Here is an 18,372-nt window from a genome sequence, read left to right on the forward strand (position 1 = left end):
GCATTCCCATGTAAGCTATCGCAGTCAGCTTCTGATAAATGAGTCTTGGCTAGCAGTGCAGTGCACACAGCATCTGAAAGAAACAAAGCCCTGCTCTGACTCAGCATAGGCGCAGCTGCAGGAATCATTGTCTAAAACGTGGATGGCGCAACACCAGAAGTGACGGTCACCTTTCGGCACCTCTAACTCCTGTGTCAGCAAAGCCTGGCCTGCCCTTGCTACTGTTTATTCCAATGGGCTTTAATAATTATGTAGAGCTCGTGGAACCTAGTACATGTAATTGAATGTCAATAATAGTCAACCCAATGTCATATTTTAGAAGTTATATCAGGAAACTCTCTCTGAATCTAACAAGAATTTATTGATATACCAGATATATTAAAAGACAGCATAGAAGTTATGCTTTGCTGCAAAAATAAAGAGATATGGTTCTATGACTTTTTTTTATTTCAGTTAGGATATTTTTTCAGGGCCATAGATACTGTGAAACTTTATGGAAAAGAATTTGCAAGGCACTCTGTGTGTTTCATTATTCATTATGTAGTGAGGATTGTGAAGGTGATTTTCTTCAAGATATTGATGATGACATGGAGCTCATTCAGGGCACCTCTGATTTAAAATGGGTAAACCAATTCATACACCAATACATCACACATAAGATTTCAATACCTGAGAAGAGGCTTAAAATATGAAAGTTTCCCTGTGTGTTTCTGTTTCTTCTTTTGGAAGCTGATGGATAGAGCTTTTGGTTTCCAGAACTGGGAAAATGACCTGCAGGAAGGAAGAAAGTTTTAAGCATAAGTATATTGTACAAGACTATGTAAATAAGAATAACAAAATAGAAGAAAGGAAGTTTTTTGAGCTTTTAAGCAACAATAGTAGAGGCAGTAGAAGAATGATAATAATAGCAATTCGCAGGGCTGCCACCAGCCTGTTGGGTGCCTGTGCTGGATGTTCTGATTCCTCTTGAGATCCCTCTTCATCCCTTCCCTGGAGCGGTGCCCTGAAGGAACCTCCACAAACTGCATCACCTGGGTCCCCTTGCCCACTGGCTTCCAGTTGGGTTCAGCCAATGAGAGGCAGCAGCTGGAGGTCAGAAGGAGGGACTAGAGAAGTCGGAGTATCATTCCCTCAGCTCCCTCCCTACCAGTCCTGGGTTTGGCAGCTGCTGTGTCATTTGGCCCCTGTCTGTGATTTCACTTCCTGTGCATTCTGGTAACAGCTCCTTCCCTCTGGCCCTTCTGCTCTTGCCAGCTCCTGGTTTCTTCACCGCTCTGCACTGGTTTCCTTTCACCCTGTCCACACCTTTGTAATAGGCTTTTCTTTAAACTCTCTTTCTTACCCCCTTTTGAGTGTGCCATCTGTATCTTACCAGGACACAGACAAATATAGCACGTTTGCAGGAATTAGAAAAAGGCATCCACATGCGTCCACGAGGATTCCTAATACTATTGTCTCTACTTTGGTATATATTGAAATTTTCTAAAATAAAAAAATTCCCAAAAAGAAAAGAAAAAAGCAGCCCTTTTGGTCAAATGGTGCTGCGCAAGTGCATAGCTCCATGGGCACAGAACCCGGGCTGGATTTCAGCCCTCACTCACTCCCTTGGCAGGTGACTCTGTGTACTGTACCACCTGCCTAGCCCAACCCAGTAGCCCTAGGAAGCAATGGGCAGATCCCTCAAAGCTGGGAAATATCTTAAGGAGAAAGTGTGAATTGACCTGGGTCTTTAAGAATCTTTGAGATTTAAATGGAAAAGTGCACTGCAGACAAGGAAAACCTGTGGGACAGGCAAGAACCAGAGATATGCAGGGAGTAGATTCCATCAGGCAAGGAGGATCCCTTGAAGGGAATAATGCAGCATAAGAACGCAGAGACAAGATGGACATGGGCTTTGATTATGAGCTACAAAGTGTGAACTGTAGTTAATTGTCAACCAGGCAGTATGGTACAGTGTTTGGGAACGTGGGTGCTAAAGCTAGGCTACTGGGCTCAAATCACGGCTTTACCATCCATTAGCTCTGTGATTTTGTAGTTCCTTATCCTCACTAAGCCTCAGTTTTCTATTTTACAAAATGGGGATAAAATAGTACCTACGTCCTAGATTTGGTGCAGGACTGAATTTAAAAATGCGTGTAATGTGCTTGGCACAGTGCCTGACAGTAAGTGCCCAGTGGTCGTTAGCTACTGTCATCAAAAGTTCTTAAACAGAACAGTAACATGATGAAAGCAATATCTGAAGACGATTAAGCAGACAGCACGTTCAGGATGCACCAGAAAAGAAAAAGGAGGACAGGGAAGTCAATTCGAGGCTGCTGTAGCCCTCTGCTCTCTAACAAGGGACACAGCAGATGGGAAGAAGAGGCAGGTGCAAGAAGCTTTATGAGAAGAAGAGCAGCAGGACTGAAAATTGATGTCTGAGATCTTTAGTCTTCATTGGTATAAATATACCTGGGCAGCTCAGGCAGTTGACGTTGAAGGACTGACAATTTTGACGTTTTAGCACAAATGAGAGAATTAAAGAACTATTATATTTTACTCTTCTGTTTTACCCAATATTGAATTAGACCCAAGATTCTATTCCAAAATAAAAACCCTAACAGACACCTCAAACAGGCCAGTACTCACTGGTTACTCCTCGAACTTTCCAAAGATGGTCTTTTATATCCAAAAATTTCTACTGATTAAAATCTGACATAGACCCTCCTTAGTTGAGAAAGAGCATCCTCATACAAGAAAATGCCCTAATATCATACATAATTTACAACTTCAGCTCTTACCAACAAGATTGACAGGAGAGCTGAGGAAGCTATCAACTCTTTGATGTCGCATCTAACATTTGAGATGGAGGAAGAAGGAGTAGTTAATTTTAAGTAACACTTCCTGTAAGTCCCCAGTTGAACATTCATTTGTAGGCAAGTCTACCTAAGAATTCAGTGCCGTTTAAAAAACTTGTCTAAAGCCATTTTAGCCGTATCTCCCTCTGAGAAAATGTGTTACTTATGTCTACTGTTCGGTGTTTTTTCCAGGAATTGAGCCCCGTTTTTGCCTATGTTTTGGCTCACTGTTAGAGACAGCATGGTGGATTCTGGTCTCGAGGGCCCTCCTGCCTCACCCTAATCTGTTCTCTGCCTCTCTGCCCTGCAGATACCTGCCTGAGATCATGAATGATGGGCTGACCAACCAGATCAACAATCCTGAGGTGGATGTGGATATCACGCGGCCCGACACGTTCATCAGGCAGCAGATCATGGCTCTCCGTGTGATGACCAACAAACTAAAGAATGCGTACAATGGCAATGACGTCAACTTCCAGGACACGAGTAAGAAAGTCTTTACCAGTACTCTCGAGAGTGAGAAATGGTTAAAGAGGTTCACACTATCATTTTCTTCAAGAGCAGTACACACCTTTACTCTTGTGTCATGCTTACCCAATCTGCAAAGCTGTTTATAGTCCTTTGGAGAGAGAACTCTGATCCACAAGACTTAGGATACTACTAAAATCATAGCCGGTCTTCAGGAAGAGTTTCAGCAGATGACGTTCACCTGTACCAAAGCTGAAATTGAGTTTCATCTGCCAGTTGAGTCATTAATGATAAAGCAACAAAGTAATGTTTTCACTTTCTCCTTTCCCTGTCAGCATTTATGTCTCTGCTCCAAACTCCTGTCCCTCCTCCCAACCACCAAAAGAAGAATGTTCTGAAAATTGCTCACTCGGACAAGGCTGGGCCGGAATCCCTGTTTTATCACGTAGGAACTGAGGTCTTCAACAAATTACTTCTTAAGTCTCAAGTTCCTCTTCTACAGAATGGGAAGCATCCTTGCCTAAGGGGCTATTGGGGAGCTTTATTTGAGGCCATATGTAAAGGAGCTAATATAATACCTGTCATGCTATGGATTCAACTGCATTCATTCTCTATGAGTCATGCACATACCCCAATCGTTGACATTTGCATCTGAAATATTGAGAGATATAGTAAAATGCTGATGCAGTATTACACATGCATATTTTATTAAACATCGCAAAAGCATCAGAAGTGATTTAAAAGACTACTAAGAGAATATTGACATGAAACTACCTGTATATGTTTTGTGTAAAGGATTTCAAGATGCATAAGTATTAAGGCAAATTTTTTTGGTTTTTGTTTTGTTGGGGATTTTTTGCTTTTTTAAAAGTATGTACCCTCATAGAGAGAGTTCTCAGGAAAAGATTTCTCGAACGTAAGAGGTGGAATTGCCAGTGATTCTGTAATTTGGTCAATGAAGCAAAAGATGATGCTTGTGTGCTCGAATTAATGAGACAGAAAGAAACAAGTTACAGGTGGAAAACATTAAGTCATCTAAGTCTAAGCTGTCATCCTACTGAGTTGTCCCCTGCAGAAAACTTTCAGTGCTTCACTCCATTTTAAATAACTCAAAAATTAATTTTCTAAATGCAAGATAATTCCAACCCAATAGACTTCATTGCTGTAAAATTTCTCAGAATCCTTCCATTATTTCTCTTCCTCTTTACTAAACCTCTTCTTCCCTCTTCAGAAGAGAACTTTACACACGTTTTAGCCTTTCCTGCTTTTCCCTTGCTCATTCCTTAGCCTCACTCCTCTCAATTTACCCATTCTGGTTCCCTATCTATTAAAATGCTTTATTATCTGGAGAATGACTGCTGGAATACATAATTCAAGATGCATGAGAGTTAGTTGATGTTGGCCATGCTTCTCTCTCCTCTCTGACCTAAAGGGGTCATCATGTCAATCTGCAAAGCTTAGGGAATGTCTTTGAAAAGAGTTCTTGCAGCAACATTGGAGAGTACCACTTAGCCGTAACCCAAACACGAAATTTGGCCTTTTAGGATAATGTCTGTCCTACAAACCATTATTACATCTTCTAGCCATCATCACCCTTATTGCTTTTGACATTTTTTAAAATCGCCCCTTAAATAACTGCATTTGTGATTCCCTTTCAGAAAGTGATGGGGCCATTATTTTTCTCAGCTGGAATCTCCTGTCATTATTTGCTTACCACATTTTTAATATTCTAAATTGCTTTAATAGTATCTTTGTAAAGGTTATGTTACTTCTTGTTCATAATGCCAGTGTTTAGAACAATTCCCTGAGCAATTCCGCTATCTCTGAATTTACTTAATGGTCATTTTACCCCTTGTAAAGGCCACTAAAGATAAATCAGAGAAAATGTTAAGAACCTGGTATCATGTATTCAAATATCTTATCTGGTATTTAGATGTCCCATTAAAAAAAAAAGAATTGTGCTGAGTTGTGCCTTTCTCATTCTGGGGACACTAGAAGAGTCCCTACCTTACCTTGGCTTTACTTAAGTAGCATTGAGCAGCCAAGATGGCGCCAGTCTTTCAGGAGCAGCTCAATCAGGGCTTTACCATTTTAGGCCAGCAGGGAGGAGTTTAGGCCTATTGGATGGAATCATTGAACAAGTAGGGGAAATAGCAAATGTCATAACCAATTTCCTGAGTCCTCACAGGAACATTTTCTCACTTATACCCCATAACAATTCTGTGAAATAGATATGATTATTCTCATTTTTCCAGGTGAGGAAGCAGTCTCAGCAAGGTGTAGGGGAGGAAGAAATATTCCTCTACACTTCTAGGTTCTTCTGGTTGGTCTAAGAATTAAATTGACATAAGACAGAATAACAGGAGAAAACTCAAACAAAGTTTAATAACAGGTATACATGGGAGAAACCCAGGAAAACCATGTAATTCACCAAAATGGCTGAAGCCACCACCTTAAATACCATCTTCAGCTAAAGACAAAGGAGAATGCTGGGGGTAGTGGTTTGGGACTTCAAAGGAATGCAATTCACATGGAGATGCAAAAGCAAATGTTTAGTAAACAAAACCCTTCAGCCACCATGACCAAATCTGTCATGTGTCCCCACTCTTTCCTGTTGTGATCTAACTCTATTTTTCAATCTGCCCATACCAGGTGATGAATCCAGCGGCTCAGGGAGTGGCAGTGGGTGCATGGATGATGTGTGTCCCACGGAGTTCGAGTTTGTCACCACAGAGGCCCCTGCAGTTGATCCCGACAGGAGAGAAGTAGACTCTTCTGCAGCCCAGCTCGGCCACTCCCTGCTCTCAGGGTCTCTCGTCTGCATCGTCCTGGCACTACAGAGACTGTGCAGATAATCCTGGGTTTTTGGTCAGATGAAACTGCATTTTAGCTATCTGAATGGCCAACTCACTTCTTTCCCTGCACTCTTGGACAATGGACCATGCCACAAAAACTGACCGTTTTCTATGAGAAGAGAGCAGTACTGCACTCTGCCTCCTTTTTGTTTTCCCAAAGAGTACCGGGTGCCAGACAGGACTGCTTCCTCTTTCTTTCAGCTATCTGTGGGGACCTTGTTTATTCTAGAGAATTCTTACTCAAATCTTTCGTACCAGGAGATTTTCTTACCTTCATTTGCTTTTATGCTGCAGAAGTAAAGGAATCTCACGTTGTGAGTTTTTTTTTTTTTTCCCCATTTTAAAAAAAAGGTAGAAAGAAAATAATTTTCCTTGTAAGGTCAATCTAAACCCCAAGACAATTGCATTTCAACAAAAGAGCAAACGAGAGAAAAATAAGAGTTTTAACGCCATAAGTTCAACATTGCCGGCCAGCTCCCAGTGTAAGCTTTTCTGTGACAAATCAAGTTTACAAAATGCTTACAGGGAGAAAGTTCGAAGTTGTTTTAATGTAGTGAAAATATACTGTTGTCTTGAAGGTATTGTCTTCACTCTAACTACACAAAACCAAACTGATTTGGAGGTACTGATATTAAATTTCTAATTCCATCTTTAATACGAGAGCAAAAATTACTATGACTCAGCACCTCTCTCTCACCCTCCCCAATTTCAATTTTAGTACTGGCACCATTTCTCTTAATTCTCTTAGTGTCTATCCACTGCATCCAATTGGCACAGATTTCCCCTTCATCTTCAGTTACTAGTGGACACGCCCATCAATTCATCCTCCTCCAGGGTCTGAATTGAAAATAATCCTCAATGATAGAATCACTTTGCTTTAGCCACAGGTTTGACATTAATTAGATGTTTCTGCCCCTGTGCTCTTTACCTTCCCAGAAGAAGAGTTCTTTTAATGAACTGATAAGCAATTAGATCCATAAGTGAGTTTTCATTTTTAACTATTTGCTTTGTGTCCATTGGTTTCTGTACCACAAGGGCATTCTCTTACAAAATAACTCACAACAAAAAAAGTCAAGACAGAAAATATATATATATAGTATTGACATGGAGATTTCTTTCACTTTTTTAGTCTTAGTATGATCATCTATTTTTATATCTATATATATATAAATCACAGATTTTAACTTCTTAATTCCAAGCTCAGGGTTGACACACCTTTGTAACGAAAATGTTTTGTCAACCAGCTCTTCTTGTTTTGTGCTGCTCAGAGAAGGGATTCCTCAATGATCTGTGAGCACCAAGAATCAAGAAAGAGAACTTTTTACGTATCTAACTGTCCATTTATTAAAAGTTTCCAGGGCACACCCTTTTTGCATGAGTGTGCTTTGTCCTGGGTGCTCCAGACTGTACCGAGCTCATGGGGAGAGCCATGGGTGTGCAGGGCTTCACTGGTCGTGGAAACTGTATGCGTAAAGAATGTGTTTTCATACAAAAACCATTGCTTTCATGTATACCGCCTTCAGCCTAGGGTTCCTGCTTGGCACGTGGATAAATATCCTAACTCAAGAGGCCAGTCTAGAGCCACAGCCTAACTGATCTGCCAGGAGGGCCAGAGCCAGGCCTTATGCTCCCCCTAAGAGAGAGAAGTAAAATAAACCAAACTGGGGCTTTATGAACAGAGTTGGCTACCCATGTGTTTCTTGGTTTTTATGATGTATCTGGGGTTGGGAAAAGTAATGTTTCAGGACACCATTGTAGGCCAGTCATGTTTTAATTAACCCATTGACAGTAATGGTATTTTTCAATCTCCACTCTCATCAAAATTATAATTAGTTATTGATTAGTCATCACATTTAAGTAGAACACATGCGGCACACTAGTATTAAGTATATTTGAGCACTTTTGCAAAACTGAAAGTATTTAGAAGCATCTACTGCTATTTTATGCCTAACGAAATATGAAATGTAGGATTCTGAGAGACTTTGTGGCATCTTTTCATTTAAATCTTTATGAAGTTAACACTTAATCTAATTCAGCATTACATACTTCTAGAAAACCATCCATTTCACTGCCAAACTTTGGCTTCCTACCACCAATCACACATAAAACATCTCTGAGAAGACCAATCATTATGTTGCTCATTTCATTGTGTGTTCAGAAATCAGTATTGTCTTTCTCCAGTAATTATGGTGCAATACAAATTAAATCAACTTTGATTTTCCAGAATATTTGAGTAATAACTTGTTTTTATGGCTTCATACTCCAAATCTTTCTTCTTTTTAGCTATTTCTGCATTGTCTTCTATGAAATAGATCAGAATGCCTTGTTTTCCCTGTGCTTTCACCCCCAAAAGGTTTTGTGCATGTATATGAATACACCTTATATTAATGAATGTGAACCCACGTTCTGTACCCACTAAACACACAGATAATATATAAACGCCTGCTTCATTTATTTCAACACCTTAATTTTCAATATTATTCATGTTGGTGAAATATAGTGATCCATATGAGCCAGGCAGAGAGCTGAAATGACTATGTTAATGATGCCACAATATTAGTTACCTGCATGGATGTGGTCAGAATATTATTCAAATTGTACTTCCTGGTTTTTATCATCATCCTACTATGTTGTATAATTTTCAGGCTAATTTAACAAGAGAATTTTTTTCTGCTCTAAAGGAATCATGTTAGTCTAGTTACCCCATTTCAGTAAGTATTTTGGAATCCCCTCCATGCCAAATTAATTTCTCTTGTTTCAGCATATTGATAGGGGATTCAATGATGCTCCATTATTTTTCCTGACCTGACCTCATTTGCTTTGATGTCCCCTAAGTTCTGTAATCACATTGTAACCTCTGTTATGAGTAGAGAGGAATTGGGCTCACTGAAATCAGACACTAGAAATTGTTGGGTGATGCTCATAACTGCAAACACTTAGCTTATTGAAGTGCCTCTATTTACATGTTCTTTAGTTATAATATGTATTTTTCTAACAGAAATACACGTCTGTAATTGGTGTATATTATACTTTGTATATGTTATAACAAAAGCTAAACAGAGGCTAAAGTCTTTAGCAGAGAAGAATGACTTGCAAATTTACAAATTAGCCCTGCTTATGGTTCTGTATTGAAGGACCCCATGACATCCTTCGGTCATTTTAGCGAAGGTCAAGTCATGCACTTCAATTATAGCCATTGTAGAACAACCTTAGTACTACAATCTGACTCCCTTGCAGTGACTTACCCAGATAAGGAACTTGTATTACCTGCTTGAAATGTAAGGGATAGAAAATACTCTTTGTCTACACTGAAAAACACTATTATTCATTGACAAGCAGTAGTAATTATAAAAGTAACATTCTATAAATCAAACATATTGAAAATATTATTGGACTCAGAACGCTGATATTTAATTTATATTCCCTGCTGCAGACATTAGCCTACTTTAATTCTTTGGCCATTACATGCAAGTTTTGGCTACACACTGAACACCAACTAAAGTCACCAAGGAGAAATAAAAACTTTGTAAATTCCTAAGTTGTGATTCTTTTATTACTTCTCTTTGCAAGGCTAATTATCACGTTTGATTAAAGGTGGAAGTGTTAGCAAATGCAAGTTTTGACTTATCCAAAACTTGCGGAAATTCAAATTCATTTTCATTCACTTACAGTCACTAACAGACTTGACTTTTAACTTAACGGGGAGAGGGGCAGTTTAGCTTTGCCAACAGAAGAGTAAAGAAAATCATAACTTAGAAATTTGCAATGTGTTCCTCCGTGGTGAAGACATTAGCCAGTGTTTAGTTTTAGGCCAAGTTATAGAAATAGAGTATTGATTTGTATGCATTCTGGAGCCTTGCTATATCATGGTTTGCTACAGCACAGGACTCAGCCTAGCATGGGGCCATTTGAACCTCATTCGAAGTTGAATAGTTACTGGAATCTTTGACATTGCCCTGTAATGAGGTACTTCCATGAAAAGACACCTAAAGATGGCATAATAGTGAGGTTTCTGTGTGCATATGCATAATATATATGCAGGACAAATGTGTGCACCATCAATCCTAAAATTTTATGTGACTGTCAAATAAATATTATTGGGTTAAGATTTTTCATTTCTGATTTGGATAGAAAATTGCTATTAATCTTGTATTAAAATAGTTTTAAAAAAATCTACCAGTGCCCTTTCTGCATTTTCTTAATAATTGTCATAGTCGAAATTTCAGAGCTTTTGAATTTTTTTGTTTGAGGCCTTTTTAAAAACTGCAATATTTATTAAAAAAAAAAGAAAGAAAAGAAAAGCAACCATAAATTAAATCAGCATCACTCATTCAAGTATGCTTGGCATTTGGAATCATGAATTTTCAGTACTTCTTTAGAGCTTTGCAAATGTGTAAGGAAAATACTACATCTCTCTTATTTTGTTTTGTTTTTCTCTCTTAGGCAAAATTTAGTGGCTTGAGAACTGATGTCAATACTTTATAAATGAGGTCAGAAAAATGAGATAATATGTAAAAGGACTAACAATTTCCAAATTCAGCAAATTGCATTGATTTTTATATTTCTGAAAGTTCCCATGCTCTCAGGAATGCTAAATATTATATAACATGCTAAAGATTCATTTAAAAAATATTTATTAAACTCTGACTCTGTGCTAAACCTGCTCAAGGTGCCAATTACTGGTTGTCCAAAACCACCAGTTGGAAATTATTCATTCTTTACTACTGTTAACTACGGTTCATACTACTACATTGCTTATTTCAAGAACGCTCTTTTAAATAAAGGAAACCATATAAATATAGTTGCCATGAATGCAACATTTCACTGTAGGCAATATTATAATTTAGCTCACATTATCACTTTGTTGGTTTGGAACTTTAGGATAATTCCATCTACGAAGCCAGACTATAACAAATATTGTTTGGAAATAAACTGAGAACAATTCCATGGGAAAGGAAAACATCCAAATGGCTTTGGAAAAAAATAATAATAAAACCACAGACAGTTCTATCAGGTAACAACAATATTTATTTTAATTTGCTCTTTCGATAAATGGGCTGAGATATAGTCAAAACATGAGCATGAATATGAAAAATGACATTGATTTTTGAAACACCAACTTGTAAAATAGAGGCAATTAGACATGGAGTGTTGTTTCATGTCTTGAGAGCTAGAAAGATCTAGACACACATTTGTCTATTCAAATATATATTCACAATTCATTTAGTGCAGATACATTTCCACTCCACAGGCACAGTTTATTTGCTGATATAAATATGTGGCCAAACATACACTGTCAGCTCATAAATGGGCCACACAGCAAAGCCAGGAGGATAGAGGCCTGCCTTGGTAGCCTGCTTAGAGGGCTCATGCTCTTGCACACGTTGAAACATAAAGCAGAGCAAGAAAATGGAAATCTTACCCTGTGAGAGCTCGAGTTTGGAGAGAAACAGAAAGAAGACTATCAAACTGGATTCAAGGCAAATGGAAGAATAATTACCCTGAATAAAGTCGTCTGCTCTTCCATAAGAACAGGCGTCCGTGAATCTTTTTAATGAAAGAAAAAATTGGCCTAGGCAATAATAGTTATTCATTCTTACAAAAGATACGTAATGAGAAATTAATCATATCCCCGCCACAATTCTGGGTGCCAGAGCAAGACAACGAGATTCCTGCTCTCAGACCACTTACATCCTAGCAGTGGAGAGACAGACAACACACAAGGAGCTAATAAACGAGATGACTTTAGAAAGTGGGAGGTGCCAGGAAGGAACTCAAACAGGAATGGAATAGTGACTAAGGAGGAGACTCTCCCTTACATTCGTGGTCCAGGAGAGCCTCCCCAGTGAAACTTGAGCTGTGATCTCAGGAAGGAGACAGCCAAGTACAGACCTGGGGACAGAGATTTCCAGGCAGGGCAAAACCAATGCAAAGATGTCAGCCCAGGAAAGATCTTCATGTACTCCAGTGTGGCTGGGGACTGGGAAGTGAGCTGTCGGGTGGTGGGAGATGGCTGAAGAGCTAAATGGGGAAAGCCATGTTGAGCTTAACGGCCAAAGTCATGGTCTTTTACCATCTGGTGAAGCCAAAGCTCTGAAAAGACCCATCTCTAAGCAGCAACCCTGCTGGTGGTACTTGCTGCATTTTAAAGCACATTTTAGCAAGGAACTATGCTAAGATCTGTATGCGCTTCATCTTTATAGAATCTCTATGATGTAGGAATAATAATGCCCAGTTTTATACTGAATAAAATGAAGCACAGTGAGATTAATTAGCTTGCCCAGTCACGCAGGCGAGGCCATGATATGAACTGAGATCTGTGACAACCAAGCAGAAAAGTGGCTGTATGTAAGGGTAATTTGGGCTTTGTATTACAAAAGGCAGTTGAATTATCCAAGAGTGTTCTGAGAATTGGCAACAAGTGTGTGAACAGGAATCCGGAGAAGTCTACTTGCACAGAGGGTGTATATTAAAAGTTTATGTTGAGTTGTAATGCCACTTAGTATCTTTCTGTTTTAATTTTTTTTCAAAATTAAAATCCTGAGTAAATAAACTACTGGTTCTGGATTCTTGCATAGTCTTGAAATTAAAGCCACTGTGAACCAAAGTTTGATGCCTAGGACAGGAACGTGTGCGTTAAATCTGCTTTCCCCTTACTTCTCAATTTAATATTTAATTTCTTTTCTGTGTGTGTGTTTTTTTTCTTTGAGGAAGATTAGCCCTGAGCTAATGTCTGCTGCCAATCCTCCTCTTTTTTGCTGAGGAAGACTGGCCCTGAGCTAACATCCGTGCCCATCTTCCTCTCCTTTATATGTGGGACGCCTGCCACAGCATGGCTTGCCAAGGGGTGCATAGGTCCAAACTTGGGATCCGAACCAGACGGAACCTGCGAACTTAACGGCTGTGCCAAGGAACTGGCCCCTCCCTTCTGTGAATATTTACACATCATATTCACAGAAAGGAAATCACCCACAGCACTTAGCCCAACTCTCAGTGGCTCTTCCCATACATTAGCCATGTCTATAATTTATCCATTCAGGTGGTCAACTTGACCCAAAATATAAATCAAAACAATACAATTAGTCAATTCAAACAGACAACTAGTTTGGCTGCTTTGTTAACTAATTTGACCGTTGCAACAACTTGCGAAGTCTGTGACATAGAAGACCCAGCCAGTCGAAGTCCTGGGGATGTTTTTCTCTGTTAAAATGCAGACCAGAGTGTGGGGCACTCCTGTGCCTTTCTTCTTCGTGGAATTAAGGCTCCTTTTATTGCCGTATTTCACCTCATGCCCCATTGAAAGGCATGGGCCATTTCCCTCCTCACCTGAGAGAACCGGGTTATTGATTACAGGTTTATCCCTCTTAAAAAGGTTCTCTTTAGACACTTCCTAAAGATAGGCGAATATCAAGTTATGGAAAGCTTTATCTACAAAACTCTATTTATTCTCTTTCTTGATATAAAATGCCTTATATTTACATAACGCATTTCACCTTCAAGGGGGCTTTCAAATTCACTTATAATCTTCACCACACCTTCATGAAGTAGGCAGGCATTACTGTGCCTATTGTACAGATCAGAGATGCTACCTGGTGGAGCCAAATTCTTCTATGTTTATTCTCTGCTTTTCTTCTTTTTGTCCTCCTTATCCCCAGCCCCCCCAAATCTTGAGGATTTTAATGGAAATCATTCTGGTTCCTATCAACTCCTCACTAATTTATAGAACGAGCCTGCTAGCTCGGCCACAGAAACTCAGAAGCAAATTTTCCAAGCTGAGTCTGGTGGAATGATGCCGCTACAGTCTTCTGGTTATCTCCGGTCCTGAACTGCATACTGTGAATTAGCATATTCTGAGTTCGTGCGTATGAAAAATTAGATGTTCACGAATTATACTAAGCCAAAGAAGTTTTGCCCAAACAACTTTATTAAAAGCATATTAGTGGCATAGTAAATTTTTCATTGGTCTTTGTTTGTTTGAAACATTGCCTATGAATTAGCATGTTAAGGCTATTTTTCTACAGCCAAACACAAGCCCAGAATCTATGCATGTGTTTGTTTTTGAGCTTGAGGGTCTTTTCTTTTAATGGAATAGGAAACACTTTACATGGAGTCGTGTGTTATCGGACAGAGAGCCTGAGCCATGAGAAATGTGCATGCAAAATGGATTTCTCTGGGAAAGAATCAAACAGACTTCCCCTACAACCCAAACCTTTCTTCCTCTGGAGCAGTCCTCTGGTCCTTCCCCGTCTTGGGCCTTATTAGCAGGGAGGGTGACGTAGGATGGCAGGGAGGAGGTAAAGTGACAAAAGAAAAGACTAGCAATCCAGTACTGTTTGAAACACATGATGTTTCCTACATTTATTTGACCTTTTCTGACCCTTCTTTGTGCAAGCCTCCTCTCAAAGAGAAGACTCCCTGCAGACAATCTAAAATAACGACACTGCACAAGAACGCAAAAAGAAATCGCAGAGCATGGCCAACGAGCACACACAAAGGTTGTCAGCGTCTCTAATCATCAGGGACATGCAAATCAAAACCACCATGAGCTAGCACCTCACACCCAGCAGGGTGGTCACTATCAAAAAAACACAAAAAAAAAACCAGAAAATAACAGATGTCAGTGAGGATGCAGAGAAATCAGAACACTGGTGGTGAGAAGGTAAAATGGTGCAGCCATTGTGGAAAACAGTATGGAAGTTTCTCAAAAACCTAAACATAGAAATGCCATGTGATCCAGTCATATCACTTCTGAGTATATTTCCAAAAGAATTGAAAACAGGATCTGCAAGAAATATTAGCACTCTTATGTTCATTGCAGCACTATTCACAGTAACGTAGAGTCAGAACCAACATAATTGTCCGTCAACAGATGAATGAATGAAGAAAATGTGGGAGGCCGGCCCTACGACCGAGTGATTAAGTGCGTGTGCTCCACTTCGGCAACCCAGGATTTGCAGATTCGGATCCTGGGCAAAGACCTACACACTGCTCTTCAAGCCATGCGGTGGCAGCATCCCACATAGAATAACTAGAACGACTTAAAACTAGGATATACAGCTATGTACTGGGGCTCTGAGAAGAGAAAAGAAAAAGAGGAAGATTGGTGACAGATGTTAGCTCAGGGCCAATCTTCCTCAAAAACAAAAAAGAAAGAAAAGAAAATGTGGTATATACATAAAAGAAATACTATTCAACCTTAAAAAAGAAGGAAATCCTGTCAAATGCTAAAACGTGGATGAACCTTAAGGACATTATATTAAGTGATATAGGCCAGTCACAAAAAGACAAATACTGCATGATTCCACTTATATGAGGTATCTAAAATTGTCAGGTTCTAAGAAACAGAAAGTAGAGTAGCAGTTGCCAGGGCCTAGGGGGAGGAGGAGAAAGGGGAGTTGCTGTTCAGTGAGTATAGAGTTTCATTTTTCAAGATGAGAAAGTTCTAGAGATCTGTTATACAACGATGTGCAGATAATTAACACTACTGTACTGTACACTTCAAATGATTAAGATGGTAAATTTTATGTGTTTTTACCACAATATAAATAAATAAGAGTACATATGCTTTGTTCCCAACAAGCCCAGGGTTTAGTGTAAGTGGGGGACTACAGAACAAATTCGTGAACAGCTGACTATGTAATTGCTGTGATCAGCATTGTGACAAAGGCTTCCACCAAGCACCATGGGAGTAAGGAGAGAGGCAAAGGGGAGCTGTGGGGAAAAGAACTGGTTAAAAACAGAAAAGAAAGGAGATCACAGAGGAACTACAATCATTTTCTTTTGTTTTTTGAGTCACATGCAGGCTCAATTTCTTGACCACTGTTGCAAGGTTGGCCATCTATTTCAGAGTTCTTTACCTTTCTCCTGCTCCAGCATGCAGGACACGTGATGTTCATATCAAGTGGTACTGGTAATTTCCCATGCATTAAATGTAACCCCTCCCCTTTCTCTCCCACTCAAATGAGCATGCCAGAATGTAAGAAAGCAATGGGTATGAAGTTATCAGAGAGCTGAAGATGAATTCACTCCCACTTACAGATAGATAGTTACTCACAAATTCTCCTCATTATTATTTCTAACAAACTATTTGCAGTACTTTCCAATTGATTCCTAGATTAGATTTATAAAACTGCATGCTGTTCCACTTCCCATCTGGGAGAACATATTCCAAAGAGAACAAAGTGTTAAAAGATGCCTCTTCGATTGAAGGCTACCAGCAGGAAGGAACTTACTCCTTGACTAAGTCACTCAGCCCCTCAAGGGTATGTCAGGCTCCTTTTTGCAGGAACACCTATTCCTAAAGATGTTCTTTAAGGATGTTGGGCATGAATGTGTAGATTTACTTTGTCTACAGAATAGAGATGAAGGTTTCTACTGGAATTAAAAATGTTATACGAGACTTGCAAAATCTAGTCAGTGACCTAAATTCAATTCACATATTTATACTATGATATATGTTTGGGAAGATATATAATTGATCAAGAAACATTTGTTTTCTCAAGGAGAAAACAATAAACAAAGCCTAGGAATTGTTCCAAGCCCTTTTCATATAGTAATTAATTTTATTCTAAAAGTAAAATATCAAAAAAAAAAGGTAGGTACTATTATTTTCTTAATTAGACAGATGAGGAAACTGATACACAGACAATTTGACTTGCCCAAGGTCCCATATAGCTAGAAATCAGCAGATATAGAAAAGCACTGAAATCATTACACGCAATAACCAAGATATGGAAACAACCTGTCTCCATCAATGGAGGAATGATAAAGAAGATGTGGTATATATATACACAATGGAATATTATTCAGCTATGAGAAAGAAGGAAATCCTGTCATTTACACTAACATGGATGGGCCTTGAGGACATCATGCTAAGTGAAATAAGCCAGACAGAAAAAGACAAATACTGAATGATATCACAAATGTGGAATCTAAAAGTATTGAACTCATAACAACAGAGAGTAGAATGGTGGTTGCCAAGGACAAAGGGAGGGACCACAAATGGGGAGATGTTAGTCAAAGGGTACAAACTTCCAGTTATAAGATAAATAAGTTCTGGGGCTCTAATGTACAACATAGTGATTATAGTTAATAATATTGTGTTATATACTTGAAAGTTGCTAAGAGAGTAGATCTTAAACATTCTTACCGCAAAAACGAAATGCTAACTACGTGACATGATGGAGATGTCAGCTAAGGCTATGGTGGTAGCCAGTTTGCAATATCCAAGTGTATCAGATCAGCACGTTGTACACCTTAAACTTACGCAATGTTATATGTCAATTATAGCTCAGTAAAGCTGGGGAAAAAAGAAAATAAAAATGCTGAAATCACCAGAGCTGGAAACGCAGCGTGGTTATTTGAAGAGGTGCACGACTCCGCGTAAATGGAGGCAGTGCTCTCCCTGCTATGCAGTAGCTTAAAGGAAGGAGGAAGGCTACCTTTTGGAAATAATGATCTAGTGTGGGCTCCACTGCAGGCAAAGCACATGAAAAATCGTCAATGATCATCTCATTTCCATATATGCTTTTACTCTGCCAAGATTTTAAAAATTGTGTTTCCTGTACATACCCCGGGGTATGGAGAGAATGCTTAGCTCTAGGAGGATATACATAAAGCCATATGTATATGCACATAAATATATATGGGTTAGAGTAATTGATCAAATGGAGACCTAGGGGTTTTTTTCCCCCAACTCCCTATACTCCAAAGAAATAAACAAGGCAAAATATTGACTAGCAAAGTTCTCATTCAATCTTAAGGTCTTGATGACTTCAAGACAAACCACAGTGGCTTTGTGCTGTTTATGAGATCATCTAACCTCTCGACTGAATTACCGCTCTATAATCATAGTCTCCTATTTATTACCCTGTGTACGGCACTCCATTATCTAGAGTGCTGTCAGAAAATACCTTCCCAACTGCTGAATTACCCTAATCACAATTCTTGTCTAACGCAGCCCTGCTCTGGGCTGTGGGGATGGGAGAAGGAGCACAGGGGAGAGGAGAGTTCTGATGTTGCAGTGACAACTAGAAGAAGGTGCTTGACGTTTCCTCCATGCCCTCAGTCAGCGTGACTGCCCATTCACTCTTCCCTTCGCCCTAAGCCTGTATTAACCCAGTGTGGAATATGGCAATTTCCTAAGCCATGGCCATTAAAGTAAATACCATTTCTTCCCATCAGGCTCCGTTTAGCTGCTGTGCTCCTAATGC

General features: G+C 39.3%; 1 protein-coding gene across 2 annotated transcripts in view; it reads left to right on the forward strand.

The window, feature by feature from the left end:
• Positions 1 to 9,698, forward strand: part of GPC6 (glypican 6) — a 1,030,865-nt gene extending 1,021,167 nt beyond the window's left edge. For both annotated transcript variants that reach the window (XM_070579058.1, XM_070579059.1), the window contains 2 exons: positions 3,148 to 3,323; positions 5,958 to 9,698. In XM_070579058.1, the coding sequence (XP_070435159.1) occupies positions 3,148 to 3,323; positions 5,958 to 6,160 (379 nt within the window). In that variant the 3' untranslated portion in view covers positions 6,161 to 9,698. The remainder of the gene's footprint in view (positions 1 to 3,147; positions 3,324 to 5,957) is intronic.
• Positions 9,699 to 18,372: the final 8,674 nt, after the last annotated feature.

The sequence above is a fragment of the Equus przewalskii genome, chromosome 16, assembly GCF_037783145.1.
Source record: "Equus przewalskii isolate Varuska chromosome 16, EquPr2, whole genome shotgun sequence".
Lineage (NCBI taxonomy): Eukaryota > Metazoa > Chordata > Mammalia > Perissodactyla > Equidae > Equus > Equus przewalskii.